This window comes from Falco rusticolus, chromosome 5 (genome assembly GCF_015220075.1).
Source record: "Falco rusticolus isolate bFalRus1 chromosome 5, bFalRus1.pri, whole genome shotgun sequence".
Lineage (NCBI taxonomy): Eukaryota > Metazoa > Chordata > Aves > Falconiformes > Falconidae > Falco > Falco rusticolus.
In genome coordinates, this window is record NC_051191.1 from 84,766,453 (window position 1) to 84,785,008 (window position 18,556).

The window sequence follows — 18,556 nt, forward strand, 5'->3', positions numbered from 1 at the left end:
TTTCTGTGTTTATCTGTATTTATAATAAAATGAAACTAAACTGCATTTGCTCTGCCATTTGATCACGTGCAAGGGAAAATTACAGTGGTAGTTTCTCTCTCTCCACTTTGAGCATTTGGAAAGGAGAACCCAAACAAAGATATTCTGTGTTACACAAACGTATTACCCGAGATGCAATTATTTTTCCGAATGCGTCATGGCACACTTTCAAGTACCTAAATATCCTATAGATTTTAAAGTACATTCTTCAGTTGTTCAATAGTGAAGATGGGCTGGATATTAACTAGAAGCTGCTATTTGACACTGTACATTCTAGTGTAACTCCAAAGGTGAGTTGACTGACAGAGTAATCTAGGTAACTTTGTTACGAGTTGGCAATTTAAAAAAAGGCATGGAAAGCCTGAAGAGAGGGACGATGTGTTAGTTTTACGTTTGAAAGCAGCATGACTGAGATTATCCAGATGTAAAAACAGCTCAAACCTATTTGGCTTGCACCTTCCAATCATGCTAAAATTGCTGGGAATTGAGGGCTGTCTCCTAAGGTCTCCTGTTCTGCAGAACATCACATTGCTGCACACCTGCAGCTGTGCAGTTTTGAGGACTTGCAGCCAGTATCCTCACTCCAGGTAGGGCTTGAGGGATTAGTAGGACTAGTTGCCAAATAAGGTGTACAACACAAGATCAACAAGCTCTGGCCCCTGCTGCTTAGGTAGGTGATATCTCCAAGGTTTTTTTAACTGCAAGATCTGTTGAGCCTTGTCAAATGATGGATTTAATTCAAATCCTGTTTCACAAAATTTGCACGATCCACCAAGTCATTTTATCTTTTAGAAAGAACTGGAACCACAGGAATTCAGCAGGGGGTATTGAACTGAACAAATGCAAAGTTCTCAATAAACAGTCAGAAAATATATTTCTCTGAAAACAACTCCCGAGAGTATGTTTTCATAATCAAGTCCCTGACTATGTCACGTGCAACAGACCAGAAATTTCAGAGACACTATTGAAACTAGATGCATCAGGAGAAATTAGGCACTCAAATGCCTTGTTATGTGCCAAAGTCCGGTGTTTATGGGTCACTGGTAGTCAAGTGGCCTCCACTTAACCCTTTAGCATGGAACTGAACCCAGGTCTCTCATATTCTTGGCTGGGTACCAAAATTGTTTGACTTCTCAGCAAAATGGTGGTTTCTTTTTGGAGGGTATGTGCGGTTGGATTAGGCTTGTCAAAGAAGGTTACAGCCTGAGGCAAGAGGGAACACCTGTTTTAGAGATGCTGAGAGAGCTTTTCTACGACATGGACCTTGAGCAGGTCAGCAACACCAGGCCTCGGGCGGTTGGGTTCACACTGAGCCCCAGGAGCGTGGGGTCTGTCCCTGGAAATGCAGCCAGAGGGGAGTTCAGCCGCTTGTAAGATGCAGCAGGGGTTTTGGGAATGACAGTGGGACCAAGGGATGGACACAGTCAGCATCAACGGTGGAGTGTAGGGATGCTACCTTCTCCTTGTGCATTGAAACGTCAGTGCAGAAGGGTCTCGTACTATTATATTTTGATTTAGGAACACAGAGGAATGAAATTAATGTGTTTATTCAACATGCCTGGTGAAAATATTTTAAGGCTACCTCCTCTGTGTAACTATCTTGACTGTTACCAGCTCCTTCAGTTAGAGTCCGCATCAGTGTGAATGCAATTTCCATGCATTGTTTCAGTCTGGAAATGAAACAATTTTCATTAATGGAAACCTGGTTCTCAAGCAGAACAATTAGACCCACTTCAGGTTGAAAAAAGATAAAAGCATGCTAATTTGGATGGAGGACTCTTCTTTCAAGGCAGCCAATTGAGTCATCAGCCTGCCACCCACCTGACTGTCTGACAGGTAATTAGGAGATAGTCCTCTTTTTGTGTGGAGTGTGTGCGTAAACCTCCACATGCTGGTGTCACTGCCCATTGGGACTTCCAGAGGAAAGAGCCAGTCAGTGGCAAAAGAGTGAGGAGAGCACATTTGTCAGATGGTGCCCAATGAATTGACTTGCTTTTTGATTTAGCTCATTATTTTTTTCTTTTAACAGCTACCTGAAGTTTCTGGCAGTAAAGTCATCATGGCAGACCTGGGCTGCAAAAAAACCAGCGACTGCACCGTCTCCAGGCTACTTAGCGTAGTGGAGAGCGAACTCCGAGCTGGGAGAGACAAAGGCGACCCCACTGAGAAACAGCTCCAGGTTGTCTTAGAGGATGCGACGCTCTGGCAGAGATTCAGGGAAGTCACTAATGAGATGATCGTGACCAAGAACGGCAGGTGAGTGATCTGCTCAGCTCTGTGGGCTAAGTGTAGATGACAGCCAGGGGGGTTAGGTGTATAATAATAAACTGTGTGTGCAGACTCGAAAGAACTGCAATGAGCACTGAACAGTTTTATCCCTGCAGCTTCACAGTCCTCTAAACCCAGCATATGTATGGGTGTCCCTGCTCCTTTTTGGTCACTGCTAAACCATTCCTGCCACCCTTTATTCTGCCTGTGAAAGATGCCTGAGAAATATATTAACTGTCTTAAGGTTGCACAAAAAGGGAACTTTTGCAAGGGAATAGATGCTACTTCTCAAAATCTTTTTAATAACTTCTTGTACTAATAAACACCAGCCTTTATTGCAAGTCCTGTAGACCTCAAATTACTGTACAGAAGCAGATCAGTGTTGTTATCTGCAGCTGCAGTTCCTGTCTCTCTGGCCTTGGATATTAACAGCTTGTACAAGCAGTCTGTACTAGAATGGGGTACAATAAAACTGTGCCCTACATGGCATGTATGTGCAGCCTGGATTGCATGGTCCCTATTGCTCCATAGCTGTTGCTGGTGACCTTAGAAACAAGCATGGAATATTGGTTAACACACAGTTTTAGAAAGACAAAACACTGTGATGTAAATGGGTCACATCATATCATACTATCTGGGGAACACAGAAAGGCTCCGGAAAAGAGTGCAAAACCTGGTGAGAAGATACTAAGTCTGAATCAGACACTGGCTTGAAGGAAGCTCTCCACAGGGGTTCTGCTCTGAACTGGGCTGACAGCAGAGTCTAGACCATAACAGACAGGCAGCTACCAGAATAAGGTTCACTGGTACAGTTGTACTAAGGTTTTTATTTAATGCACCCTCGCCAGCCCTCTGCCATCACCCCCCAGCATGCACACGTTTCTTCCACAAGACCTCTCAGCAGATCCACGACCTCTTAGCAGATCTGCACAGGAGAGAGGAATTAAGAGATGGAAAGAAAGATTTGCTCATGTGGTGTGACTTGTATTAATTTTGCAGACTTTGGTTTAGCAGAATTTGTGGACAATATAACTGTTGACCATAGCTTGACAAGGGACACAGGTGAAAGCAGTTAAAACGAAAAAATCTCGCCTGTTGGCTCAGCAAGGTTATTCTGTTGAGAGAACAGCTACTTTTCCAAAATATCAGTCCTCGGTGTAACACTACCTATTGCCATTCTGATTCCTCCTAATAACTTATAGGGATAGAAATCACCTGCTGAGGTTCTCTTTACACTGAGAAGGTTTTTTTGCTTCATTTAAATTGCTTTAAAAACTGCTGTTAGGCTACAGCGAACTTGTGAGTGGACCTTCACTTAGTGTACAGTAGCTTAGACTGACTCCTTGGCAGTATCAGTGACGAAAATGAGGTAATATACATTTGCCTCAAATTAATTAAATTGGTACAAAGAATCACACCTTACCAACAAGGTTTTTTCAGTTTCTTTCCTCTCAGCTAATGTAAATCACGACTGTGGACTGTGTGGTGATACTAGTTCTCTCTAAAATGTCTAGGTGAGTGCATAGATAAAATCTTTTTATAATGATGATAAGGGAATCTTTTCTTATTTGAATATGCCTGGTTAGTTTTCATTTCATTGTGTAAGCTGCCTTATTCTTCTTTATTTGAACTTTTACTGTCCTTATCAGCTCGATCCTATTTTTCCTAAAGCCAGCAACAGATCTGGTAATGTCAGTGGGGGCAGGAATAGATTCTTTATGAACAAAATCACACAGCAATCTCAAAATAAAAAATTATAGGAAGTATGTCACACTTTTACCTGCATAAATCATTTTTAACAAAGTTACTGGAGCATCAGGGACTATGAAAAAGGATCTCTTGTATTTCTTTGTATTTCCATAACAAACACACCAGCGCACCAAAAAAAAAAGGAAATGCACACAGTGGCCTGCAGCAAAGCTCTCTGAACAACTCCATGCTGTTCAAGAGGAGGCAAACTTGAGACAGTTTCCTATGAGTGCTAGGGCTTTTTCAGGTTCAAGATTCTTCAGTGATTGTCTCCAGAGGGATTCTCAACAGAAAAAATATTGATCTAATTCTGCTCCTGCTTAAATCAGTAGAACTAACGCAGTCATTCTTGCTGAAGTGTATACGAACACTTTTGAAAACTGTGTTCTACGATTAACAAGAAGAGCCAGTCTGAACTTCTGTGTGTGAAAACTGAGACAGTTTGCACGGACACGTTGTTAGCAAAAATCAGAAATTAAACTGAAACCTGATACAGGAGCATCGCAGAGAATTAAAGGCTGATTGATTAGTGATCCTCAAGTGTCAAACGCTAGTGTGCACAATTCTATCTGCTGTGATTGAGTCATCTCTAATCGGTACCGAGGGTCCCAAAATACCATAATTAGATGAACCAACTTCAGTGTTAAAACATAGGTATGTCTCCATTTCTGTATCATACTTCATTATAATAATCACCTGCCACAGCAATATGCCTAGGTACACAGGGAAGACAGATGTACTCTGAACAGGATAGACATTAGTGAAATTAAACCACATACTATATCACAAAATACATCTGAATGGGTGCAGCTGATATGGTGGGAATCAGTCTCATATTTTACACAGATTTATTGTATTCACTTGGCACTTCAATATTAAACACCCTGTTTTCTGACTGAGCAGGTTTTCTCTTTTAATGTTTACACCATATTAGCTATGCAGTATCTTTAGACTTTCCAATCCACATTATTGCCTGGAGGCAGGAATGGGCCACTGTTCCCCTCCACATATGGGGAGAATCCACAGTGGATCAATGCAGGCAAATGTGAGTTGGGGGAGAGAAGTGCTTTCCAGGCTTAAATGCTAAAGCAACTTTACTGGTTACTATGCATTCAAGTTTGATATCAAACATCTTCCCACTGTTTCTTCCCACTCCCACTGGAGTAATTGTAGCAGATCTGCTCTAAATAAATTGAAGAGGCTGAAGTGCTCAGCTATTGCAGTAATGGAAGACATGCGTGTACCAACCTGATCATTGAAACAAACATTCTGACTGAAACAAATTCGGAGAAATCATAATTTACCATTCTAAAAGACAGACAAATGTGATTTTATCGGTAAAGCTGCTTAATCAGCAGAACAGGTGAGGTGGTAAGTTTTCTGTCATTAGAATCTGTACAGTCAAGACATGCTGGTCCAAGTGAAGCAGCGATTAACTGTGTGTGAAGCAGGTTAACACAGGGAAGTGTTATAATCTCTGCGATACGGGAAGTCAGAATTGATGATGACTCTATTACATGCTGGTGTTTGTCTATAGATCTTACAGAGATAAACTCAAGCCTCGCGCAGAGAGGCAGAGAAGCCTGCATTCTGGGCAGAGGAATTAACAATCTGTATGTAACACAAATAGTTCTGAGAAATCTAGTGAAATTAGATTTTCACACGGATTAATTTTCCCTTTCAACTAAATATTAAAATGTGTTACCTCAAAGACTGACAGTAGAAGGGGAGGAATGCATCCACACTTTTTATCACATCCCAGTTTGGTAGCTGGTACATCCTGGTCAGAAAGACACATTAAATGCAGCATATAAATCTTGGGCTAAGCTTCTATTTAGTCAGAATAATGTTGCACTGGCCCTACATCACCAAGTATTTATATTAGATGAAAAATCTCAAATTTCTCAAATCGTGTCTTTTCTGGTCAGCACTAGGCATTGAGTGTATACAGCGAGAACTATATAAAGGTGTCCAGAAAGGTAGGTGGTGAGTAGGATGTCACAGGAGGTTGTTAGCAATCTGCAGTTGGGTATATGGCTGCAAGGGCAGAGACTTTTGATGTCCCGTGAGAGAGCCTGGAGTTTCAGTTCCCTTCTTGTGTATTTTGGATGTCTTGCACTGCTACCTAACTAAGCCTGGCGAGCTACCTTACCTTAGCCATGGACCTCAGGCAATTGCTGTGCTTGCTTGTTATCACCAGTCTCTCTGTACCCATAGAGGAAAGGAGCTAGAAGATTTGTCGACCTGTGCATAAAAATGTGGCACAGCAAAATGGCAGTTGCCAGGAGAGGTCAATATGAGGTGTCTGGGGCAGGGAGGCTTCTCATTCATACAAGAATGTAGGAGGTGATACATAACAGCTATAATAATCCTCCACAGTAATGACGTGCATTCCTTGACAAGCTAAGAAACTTAATGAATAGGATACCTTTGTTGGGAGATGCCTCTGTTCTGCTGACAATTTTTTTCCCAGTTCCTGAAGCTGTTGGAGCCCTACTAACTCTGTCGCTGCAGACTTTCAGGCACTGAGATGCCAATTCAAAGCTGTGCTATGGATCTCAAGTACAGGGACAGGCAAAAAATTGCAGAAAGTCTAGCTGTGAGGTGCTGCAAATGTGCTTTACAAAAAAAAAAAATAATTAGAAAATGGGGATTGATAAAAGGTGGCATCGGACCTTTAAGCACAAAAGGAGTGTTTTCCCAAAACTAAACAAAGGTAGGATTTCAGTTTTAAATGCACAAGATGGTAGGAAGGCTGGATGGCAGATGTTTAGAGCTTAGTAAAAGAAAACACTGCATGTAAGGTGGAACTAAGAGCAGAACTTGATCAAGATGATGAGGTCAGGGAATATGGAAGGATGGAACCAAATTACTGGAGGAAGAACTGCCAAGTGCAAGGTCTCATGGCAAGGATTTTAACCAGACTTCTCAAACTGGAGAGTTATGTAGTGGTAGTGGGACAGTACATGAATACTTGCACTTAAGAAAGGGAGAAAACACATTTCAGCTAACTATGGACTTTTTAATATATTTGTGTAATAAGAATTCAGGATATTTTGAGGAAAGAGTAAATATGTGGAAGACAATGGAAAATGAGATAAAAGGGCATTTTATTAAATTTAAGTCATGCCGGACTAACCTGACACAACCCTGATAAAGAAGTATTTTTAGACAAGGAAAATGTAGCAAATTTATTATTTAGAATAACACTACCTGGAATCCATTACTCAAGTAGGAGATGGGGATTAACACAAGAACCACAAGAAATGACAGAGGGAGGTAACTGATTTTGCTCACAAAATTATAGAATATGACTATCCCTCCAGAGGAAGGGAGAAAAACCTTTTGTATTGAGTAGTGTGGTCAATAAATCTAACTGGAGTCTGATGAGTACCTGACTGGGATTATGTCCTGATTGCTGGAGATTACAGGATGATTTCAGAGCACACACCCAGAGTCAGACAGAGTAGGACAGAGTATGGGAGCGTGTGCTGGGGGAACCTAAGCACCAAAGAAGTGCATTTTATAATAGGATTCTGCAGTTAATGCAGTAAATCTGTGCTTCAGCTCCACCTTCTCAGCATTTTGAGCTATTCAATCCTGTTCATGCCTTCTTGTCCCACACCTAAGGATGTATTTATTATGTCCAGATCCCAGGGACTCTGCTGACGCTATACACTCATTACGTTCACAACTCTGCATGACCAAGACCTTAGTGCCCTACTTTAGAGACAACACTTTTTTTCCAAATGATTGAAATAAAATAAATATAAAATGAAAGACTGACCTTTAAGAGACTTACTCATCTAGATAGAGGGAAGGAGGATGTTTTTTTACATTGACCTAATCTGCGAGCATCTGGTCACAAACATACTGAGTTTTAAAAGCATTTTCCAGTGGTGTCCCCCTTTTTTGTTTCCTGGCCAGGCGGATGTTCCCCGTTTTGAAGATCAGCGTGTCAGGCTTGGACCCAAATGCCATGTATTCCTTCCTGTTGGACTTCGCCCCAACTGATGGCCACCGCTGGAAGTATGTCAATGGGGAATGGGTGCCGGCTGGCAAACCAGAGCCACCGAACCACAGCTGCGTGTACATCCATCCAGACTCTCCCAACTTTGGGGCCCACTGGATGAAAGCTGCCATTTCCTTCAGCAAAGTCAAACTTACCAACAAGCTCAATGGGAATGGGCAGGTATGGCCTGATGTTTCCCCATACACCTCTTGGCTTCAATTGCAAGCACCTACCAATCAAGAAATATCAAGGGTGCATTTGTGTAATTATAGAGGCCCTTACAGGCCTCTTCACCCACAGATGCCAATTATTCTCTGTAGGCCAAATGTAAACAGGAATAAACAGGTCTTAATTGGCGCTTTCAGATTTTAATGGACTTCTTGATGTTAAGAGAGACAGAGTGCTGTGGTTTACTTAATCATCAGGGGGCTTTTCAGAGTTGGTCTTGTGTGCTGGGGATTTTTACATAGGACTTCAGAGAAGGGGGAAAAAATGGTCACGGGTATTAGGTTTTTGTTGTGTTCCCCCATGTTGTTTGGTGTAAGTGGAATGTTGGCAGGAGTCAGATAGCAGAATAAAAGGCTGTTCCTAAATGAAATAATTACTATGTCTGCTTCTGCATCATGATAATTATCAATATTCTATTGAATCAGCTTTGGCCTTTGGAAAGAAACCACATGTACCAGAAATAAGTGACTTTCTCTTTGAACCCCTTAAAAATGCAAACAGGAAAATTAGTTTTGTTTCATATTTTATTTTTGATGATGCATCTAAAGGTAAAATGTTACACAAGACCTTTTGTTTGCTTGTTTGTTCTGTACAAAACTCCTACATTGGATGATACTTGTCAGCCCGGAATCAATTCCTTTCATGTAAATATTATATGTTCTCTATCTGTTATTTCCATTAGGTTTGTGAGGTACCTCCATAAGCCTAGTACCCTAATTAGGTAGAAAATTATCTCAGTTTTTACAGACTGGAGAACAGAAAGATGACCTGACTTTTCCTAAGTCACACATGGAATCAGCACACAAGATTTATTGTGAAGCACAGAACAGGATCTGCATTTGCAAATTCTTGTCCTGCATCCAGGGCCTCAGAAAAGTCAAAGGCCTCAGAAAAGTACGCATAGGTGCAAAAAAGCTACAGGAAACAAACTTGGAGAGTCACAGAGACCCTGGGCAAAAAACAAGGAAACACAATATGTATATATGGTGGAGAAGAAAAAAGTAGAAAGCTTGAGAGGAAAAGCCATATGAGAAACAGATCCCAAACAAAAGTCACTAAATAAAACTCACTAAATAACAAATGATTGCGGTTCCCCTTGTTTTGAAATCTTGATGACAACAGTGTTAAGGCAAACCATGTCCCCAGTCTGCTTCCATTTGCCCCTCTGTGGTGTTATGAGAAAATAATAGCTGACTAGCAGTGCTTTATGCTAATGGATGCATTCTTTCTTACATATATATATATGTGTATGTATGTATGCACACAGTACTTTCTAAAGTACAGGTTGGGTTTTTTAAGTATCTTTCTTGCAGTAGAGACAATTAAGCAATGCAATAGACTTCCTGAGGAAGGTGTATTGTGGAATCAATGCCAATCACAGCTTTTAATGCCAGATTAGAGACATCTACCAAGGATTGTTTAGATACAGTTTGTCTCATCTAGAAAGATGAGTGGGTCACTGCCTCAGCTCCCTCCTAGCCCTGATTTCTGTGATGGTGATTCCAAGTCTTTCAGATAGCAGACACAGGACAGGGATTGCCCCTTAACTGTTTCAACAGCCTCTACTGCAGTGGAAGCCCGACAATTTGAAGGACATAGCTGCTAACACAAATACTCACTAATGCTCTTGTATCAAAAGCTTTACATTCAAGTCCAGTGAAGTCTCATTCTGTTCAGCTTTGTAGTTCATCAGAAGTGAGGAAGGCACCTGCCCTTCTGCTCTCAGTAATCACTGACTGAGGAGGTTTAGCAGTGACATCTGGTCTATTACAGAGCCAGCGTGAAAGAGCAGCTGTGGGATACCAGAGTGGCACTGGGGTCTGTCTCTGTTTTGTTTTCTGCAGATAATGTTGAACTCCCTGCATAAATATGAGCCCCAGGTACACATAGTTCGCGTAGGAGGCCCCCACCGGATGGTGATGAACTGCTCGTTCCCTGAGACGCAGTTCATAGCTGTGACTGCGTATCAAAACGAAGAGGTAGGCGGATGCCACACTGTGCTCTCGATTGCCATTGATGAGATATATTAAAAGCTTATTAAATACAAGATCACCATGGACAGACTGATCCTTTTCTTGTTTCCCCACCAGTCCCATGGAGTGTAATGTTCCATCCAATCTAATACTCTGTTTTCTCTCTGCAGTAGAACATTCTCTAATCTAGTGTCTGGCTGCAGTACTAAGCCAGGTTTAGCTTAATATCCTGCCATGGCTATTCCAGACTGGTCCATCTGTCCTGGCATCCCAATCCCTCACTGGAAGAAAACTAGAGTCAAGTCCAGGATCTCTCTCCGACAATGACTGATAGTTAAAATGATAACCCTATTTGTCCCCTCTCCTTACAATACATACAACTGTAGAAGAGCACAACATTCCATGGGAAAATTTCTCCCCAACCCCGAAACTGTAATTGAGGGATGCTTTGGATTGTGACAGTTGTTAACTCATGTGCCACATCCCTTAGCTAGTGTTGCTGCAGGTTTGATTCATACTTGGTAGGAACTCAGTGTTTAAACTCTCTTGAAAGGGTCCACCATCCCACAGGATTTGCCAGACCGGACCATGCCATCAGGTTGCCCTGACTGGTGTTCTGCCTGTGGCACTGATCAGTACACAGCACTCTGCAACGACCAAAACTCCCCTAACCAGCCCTGGAGTACATCATGTGTGGGGATATATTTTGTTAGGCTAACAAAGGCAGTTCCACTTGGATTACTCTGGAAGATGTTTTGTCAAGTTTCTATTCCAAATTGCCTTCACTAACATGCCTTGTTTTCTGTAAACTCAAGATAACAGCTCTCAAAATCAAGTATAATCCCTTTGCCAAAGCCTTCCTGGATGCGAAAGAGAGGTAAGTTCATCTTTTTTGCTCCAGTAGCATTTTGCTGCTGATACTGTTAAAACTGTGGCAACACAATGTGAAAGATTGATTATATAACTTAATCTTGTTTCTGCTGTCTTAAATCCAGAGTCGCTCCACTGATATTAGCAGGGAAACTTTCTATATAACTATTACAATAGGGTCTGAAGTAGGTGACTATCCTCTTGGGGATCCTAGGACTTAGCACTGTTTACACAGGAAGCCTGAAATGAGATTCTGTGAACTTCCCCAGCAATGTTATACACCACATATGTTCACTACATTGTACTTGCACTGCAATGAATCCCATGATTTGATAGCTCAGGAAGAATAAAAATTAACTGCAGATGTCAAAAAGCATAGCTAACGTGAAATTGCACTGTAACTGTAACTATGCTGCTATTATTAAATCCATGTGGTATTAAAAGTAACCTGTAGGTGCTAACTGTATAAGGTGTTAGAGATGCTTCCATTGGAAATGAATTGTGGTTTATCTTCCAAAGTTTTACTGGCTGAACTGGAGGCAAAGCCCTACCTTGGTCTGGGGGAAAGTCCAGACTGAGGCTGTTCACGCAAGCAGGCACAGTGCCCACAGGTAGATTTAGAATTCCAGGTTCAGCCCCTAAATTTGGCAGAAATTTAGGAACATTTTTGGGTATGCCATGAAACATAGCTCCTGCTTCCCTTATGGAAAACTGAAGAAAAGTCTACTGCTGCCTAGCAAGTGGTTAAAGAAGATGGATTTCCCTCCTTTCTAACTAATTTTTCCACTTTTTTTAGTGAATAGTTCTATTTCTGACTTTCTTTTGTAATTTCTTAATTGGAAGTTCTACCACTAGGTATTTTACTTTTCAGAAACCATCCCAAGGATGCTCCAGAAACAGTCTCTGAAGGTCAACACGTAACATATTCTCACTGTAAGGTTTTTATTCATGTCAGCTGGACATTTTGTATGATATGACAGGTGTTGGGAACCTGGGACTAGCTTAAATGGATCATAAGAGTCATTCACTGAGTCCTGAGCTGTGTTCATAGAAGGGGACCCTTTAAAAAAGCAAAAGAAGATTGAAGAAACCTCACAGTAGGAAATAATGCAAGACTCTGCAGAGGGATCACTTTCTTTATGATCCAGGTTTTCAATATTAAAAGGAATCTAAAATCAAGATGATATATAACATTTTCAGGGCTTTCTCCCGCCCGCCCCCCCCCCCCTTTTTTTTTATTTGTATCTGTGAATAATTTTGTCCCTATAAAATTATTTGTCATTACTGAACATGTGAAAAAAATAATGGGGTGAGCAGAGGTTGTGTTTGTTGCAATGATAGAAATTTTTTCTTTTATTTGTTCTTTGATGTTTTTTTACATCATTTGTAACTCTGATGTAACTTTCTGTTAGTTGTTTTCAGGTCCAGTTTTTAGGGTTGGTGGCTTTAGGTTTTTGGGGGGTTGGTATGTTGTTTTAGGGGTTTTTTTTGATTGTTCAGCTGTTCTATAAACCAGTATCTTGGAATCTGCTTGGTGTTTCTGAGGCACAGCTGATTCTGCAGGAAGGCTGGTTATTTTATTGTATTGCAGTGTTTTAGTGCAATAATAGCTTTTTTTCCCTCGGTTCCCTCAAAGTAGGTGGCTGGTTGATTTCCAACCCAGATACAATGTGTGCGTCAGGAAGCTCTAATTATCAGTACACTGGACCTTTGCCTCTGCCAGCTCCACACACTCCCCACAGCTGTGAGCGATACTCAGCACGGCGAGGGCATCGGGCTGCTCCGTACCCACCTTCCTACATGCAGAGAAATCATTCACCTACAGGTACCACTGTAATGCTGCTTTGCTTCCAGGGACCAGACACTCTCTACCTGCCTGACCCTTGCTTTAGGTTAGCACAAGCAACTAAAACGAGCAAGAGCTGAGGCTAGGAAATAGCATGACAAGTCCAGGTAACAACCTGCACTCAACCCTGACAAACAGAGTATGTTTAAGGCAGCAAAACAATAAGTACAAAGAGCTGGGTGCACTGTAACTGTTAATTATAAATGAGATTGAATGATCTTGCTAAAAGTACAGCTCCTAATTATACAAAAAGAGCATTGCAAGCCTTCTTTCAATGTCACACCATGAAGCAGTTGTGCTCTCAAGTTGAAGCAGCCCTTAGGAACATGGTAGGAGGTGACTTGAGATGAGGGCATTTTGGTACTGCCAGAATGTCTTTTGAGTCCCTTTCACTCTCTAGATCTGGGTGACAAGTTCCAGAAGTTGATTCTACTTTGATCCGAGAAAATCAGCCAGAAACAAGAGTAAGGATAAAAAAAATGAGCTTACTAACTACAATCTAGCAAGGTATCCTTTTTAACGGAAATATTTAAGCTCAAGTTATAAGGAAATCTGTACCAAAGCATTGCCAGTGACACGGCAATTGTCATTAATGAAAAGACTGTTAGTCAGACTTGCAAAAATGCATATCCTATATCTATTATGCTGTACCTTCTCATATATCACACCTGGGATTAAAATGCCACCTTGCTCTTGATAAACATGTGAATTTTGTCCTTTTACCTATGGTTAGGAAGCTTGTGATCAGATTGCTTTCTCAGGCCTACCCATGTTCTGTTGCCTTAAGACAATGCCCCTGTGATAGACACTGAAGATTTGTTGCCTCTTTTTTTCCTCCCCCCACCCCCACCTCCAAGTTAATTTGCTGGAGAGCTCCAGCAATAATCTTCAGGTATTCTCAGGACATGACAGCTGGACTTTGCCATCTCCTCCACATGCTAATTTGCTCTCAGTGCCACACACGAAGGGAGCTGCCAGCCCTGGACCCAGGTAAGGTTATGGGAAAACTGCTGGAATTAGGAGCAGCGAGACTTGTAGGACTGCCCTGGTGATTCGCACTTTGTTCCAAGCTTTTATTGGTAGCCAGGATTTGAAACATTCTGAATGCCCAACACAAGATTCCTGGATAGATCTTTCCAACAAGCTAATTATCTCCCGCTCTGAAATCAATGGGAGCTTCGTATTTCCCCAGCACTGCTGAAAACCAGGATCTTGGAACAGCCACAGAGAACTCTAGTATCTACAATCTGTGACCATTTTAAAGCCAAATTATTTTTCTCTATCTATTCCTCAGTATTCTCCTGCATGAAATGAGGATCCTATTCCCATGCAGGGATGTAACAATCTAATTCATGTTTTACGATTAAAATATTGCTAATAGGGTAGTAAACAGTTCTAGGAATGCTGGATTTTAGACCTAGAGAGTCAATTATCAAAGTATTTACCCTTCTTTTCCTAAAATAAACGCACACATTTCTTCTCTAATTTAGGTGCCAGGAAAAGCAGATGCAATTCTTTAAAATACGTATGCATGCACAAAAAAGATCTTTAAATCTTGAATCCTCACATGTATTTGTACATTTGTCTCCATGCGTCTTTCCAAGGTCACTGGGTCTGATGGTTGCTGGTGGTTTTTCACTTAAGATCTGCAAGGCTGATCTAGTTCAGTAACTCGATTCAGATAGCTGCCTTTTAGCAGATAATGCACCTGACTTTAGTGTGCTAAGTCTTGTGCAGGGGAAAATGCTTTGAAATAAGTCATTCAATGTGTACTGCTTTTTTTCCAGCCACTACCCTTGCCTGTGGACAGTGAGCAACAGTGCTGTCAATGTTGCCAACCCAGGAAGCGAGGTGAACAGCAGCCCTTCAAGTGTATTTTTAAGGGGTAATGTCCCCTTTTCCACTGCACAATCCGTCCAAATCCCTCTGCAGGGAATGGTGTCTGGCAGCATGGAAACACAAGGGGAAACCACTCTAGCCAGACTAGCCGACTCCGCGTGGACATCCTCACATTCCTTTTAACGGACGGGCAGCTTACAAGGGAAGCTCAGCCAAACAAGACTGACACAAATGGCAAACAATCCCCTAGAATTGCAGCTCAGAGCAGGGATGTGTATGCAGAAAACCACCTTCATCAAACATCACTTTCCATAATGTACCTCTTGTGTGCCAGTGAAGCCAAAATGCATAATGCAAAGGCAGGAAACATTATGGGAACCAGCTTATTTCTGTAACTTTTGTGCGCCATTCAGGAAGTCGTCCAGAAAGAATCTTTGTAGTTAGTTTTGCTTCTATACCACATAGAAAACGGTCAGACCCATGAGACTGAGTGAAGCAGACATGGCAGCTGGATATCCACTTATCATTTTAAAAGTCCTTTCTGTAGCTAGCGGCCAAGTCCAGGGGAAACTGTAGACAAGTTCGCAACTGGTAATTTGAAGGGACAACGCTGATTTAAAGACTTTCTGAATCTGTCACATGAAGGTTTTCACAATACCTGAAACTAAACCCTTCAGGGGATGAAATGAGTCTGACACCCTAATGCCACCTGCATACAGTATTGTCCGTCCCCTTCCCTCTTCCAGCTCCCGTTTGCTGTCTGTATGCTGTAGGGATAATGGACATACTCAAGCTGAGAAAGTGGCTGCATTGTAGCAGCAGGGTGAAGGGCATCTCCTTTAGCATTTATAGTCTGATGTGATGGTCTTTGAAATGAAAAGTTCCAATGTATTCTATATGTGCTATTTTTGAAATGGTGGAGGGAAAAGAATTATAGAAAAAAGATTCAGCTTGCATTTCCACTTTGCTTCAGGTATAGAATATAAATAAAATACAAATAAATGGTGTATTATCTCCTCAGTGCCCTTCCAAGGTGTAAACACACATACCGTCTTTTTCACCTAACAGCCTCTGTGCAATTTAAAGCAGCTTTGCCAGAAGCAAGTTGACAGGACAGACGTTTTCTATTCCTTGAACAGCAACTGTCTGTATGCTCTTGGGCATGATATTTCATGTCTTTGTGCCTGTTTCCCCTTTTGTCTGTTTCAGCTTCCTTTTTCAGGCTACAGCTTTTCCTATCCTGTGTGAATGTATGCCAGATGCTGTCATCTAGCACAGTGGACATCTGATCCTGTCTGGGATTTCTAAGCACTAGTGTGATGCAGATAATAACGGTTGTCCCCCAATCTTCCTTGTCCTCTCATGTACCTCCTCAGGCAAGCTCTACCAGCTTCTCAGGGAAGAGTGCTGCCATTTGATCTCTTGGAGGGGTAAAGAAAAAATTGCAAGTTAATGCATGTAGATATATGTCTCTGTATAATGAAATGCCCAGCAGCAATTCAGTTCCTATTACATTCATTAGCATTGCTAGGGGCTGGATAGATAGCCCTGGAAGAGGAAATCCTTGGCATAGGTATAGACGAGGATTCTCCAAAGCTCTTGCAAGCTGGTGTCTCTACAGAGGTGTTTCTGCTTCTGCTAGATACGCAACGTTCTCTTTGTGAATACTCATTTATTGCATACAGGCTCTGGGACCAGCATTTTATTTTGGGTAGACATTAGGGGCAGCAGCAAGGAGAACATTTTCCTTCCAGCCATCAAATAAGCATCTGTCTGGTGAACTCAGCAAGCTCCTGTTTCATTTTCTGTTACCTTGGCCCTGAACCATCCCCTTAAGGTGTTCTCAGTATTCCGCATTTTCTTGACTGCCCCATCTGGCCTTTCAAATTCCCTGCAGGCAAGACAATGTGCCAGGATGCCTCACTAATGCTGTTAGTTTTACTGACTTAACGCTGTTATCCCCTAAAAGCAAAGTAATGAAGTTGCTTTGGATATGCATTTTTATTAATAGAGGCATTGGTCAAACAGGAGCTAACAGAGTGCAAAAAGCTCTGTGGCCTGCTATCAGTCTAATTCTTGTCAGTTCTGACTGTAAATCTACTTCTCCACATTCTCTCAAAAGCTTGGTGATGAGTTTCTTAATGTTGTTTCTCCTCCTTGCCAGAAATATAAGTAGGTGTTTCTCTGAAAAATAGCGCTGCTTTACAGATAAGGTTTATTAACTTACGCTACCCTCTTCTGGCTGTTCTGCTCCCCACATACACACCACATGCTGAGTATGGGTAAGACGGCTGTAGATGCTCAAAAATACACAAGTGATGACTTGTCTATATTCCAGGACTTGCTATGCTTCCTTCATGGTTACTGAGTTGGGTAATTTCCTAGTTTTCCCAATATAATGCATTACAGTAACAGAAAAGTTATTAGAAGGTGTTACACAAACTGTATTTTTATTTCACAAACAACCTAGGGGAAAATTCAAAGAGCTTTCCTGATAGTCCCATAGGATTGAAAGGATTTAAAAAAGGATCAAAATGAACAGGCAGAGTCATTTGTCTTTCTTATCACTGGAAGAGCAGCCGTGATTCATGTCATAGGAGGCAAAAAGTTTTGAGATCTCAGAAATAAGCCAAGTTTTTGTCATTGCAGACAATCTGACTTAGCCAAAGCCTGAGAAATGACATGGAGGGTAAAAATACCCTAGGCTTGCTTACTACCTTGACATTTTTCTGCTTTGGTAAAGGCTTTGAGAATTGATATCTGGCTTGGACAGATCACCTCTAAGAAGCAGCAGGAGAAAGGTTTTTGCCACTTGTTCACAAGAAAAGCTGCTGGGTTTAACTTTGCAGACCTCCTTTCCCAGCGCAGTGGAGTTCCCCACGGCACAGTAACAAGCTGAGACGCTGTCTACACTGTTCTCCTGTGGGAGGCAGGTTGCCTTAAACGGTATATAAACTGTTCCCCTCCAGAAAAACTATTATTGTGGATCTGGTTTTGCACCTATAGTGCCCTCGTTACCCATTAGGTTTCTGTTTGCCATTAAAAACCATACAATAACAATTTCACTGGTTGCTATAAGCAGTAACTGAAACTGCAGCAAGAGAAGGAAGCAACCCCCCTCGATGTTTATATATTTTGACAAAGTCACTTGATTTTGTGGAAAACAAATACATCAAGAGACTAGGAGAGCTCTTTTGAGGTCTCCGGGGTAAATATACTACCTGATACAAAAGACAGTTTGTATTTTTTAACTTAACTAGATTACGGATCTCTCGGCCCATGAAACACAGCTGGCTTTGTCCTGACTGAGAAGCAATGCTGGGGCACATCTCCATACAAATCTTTATATAATTAGAGGGAAGAACCATTTTTTTACAATTTCTGCAGGGCTTTAGCACAGTACCCAGTAACTAAATGTGAGGTTGCAAGGTGGTTTGGGTGACATTTTGTTTAACTGTATAAAAAACCCCGTACGTGTGTGTCTGTGTGTGCATGTAGTAAAAGCGTTAAGATCTAATGGGTGAAAAATAAAACTTCAAAACAAGCTGTTTTGCCCCCATGCTGCAGTTTCTGCTCCCTGGCCTGCAGCTGTAACAGGGCCTGCCTCGCCCTGGTGTCCCTGCTCCAGGGAACGGCACTGGGCAGCCTCGCAGGGCAAGCCGGCCGAGCCGGGAGGGACGCTGCCCTTGGCGGCAGCTGCCCTTCCATCACCTCAGTGGGCTCCCGCGGCCA

General features: G+C 41.8%; 1 protein-coding gene across 1 annotated transcript; it reads left to right on the forward strand.

Moving 5' to 3' along the window:
- Positions 1-1,927: 1,927 nt before the first annotated feature.
- TBX19 (T-box transcription factor 19) lies at positions 1,928-16,663 on the forward strand. The gene is given in 10 exon segments (XM_037390644.1): positions 1,928-1,969; positions 1,972-2,057; positions 2,059-2,295; positions 7,984-8,248; positions 10,141-10,275; positions 11,085-11,146; positions 12,011-12,072; positions 12,776-12,964; positions 13,843-13,975; positions 14,773-16,663. Coding segments are annotated over 10 exon segments (1,446 nt in total). The 3' UTR covers positions 15,008-16,663.
- Positions 16,664-18,556: the final 1,893 nt, after the last annotated feature.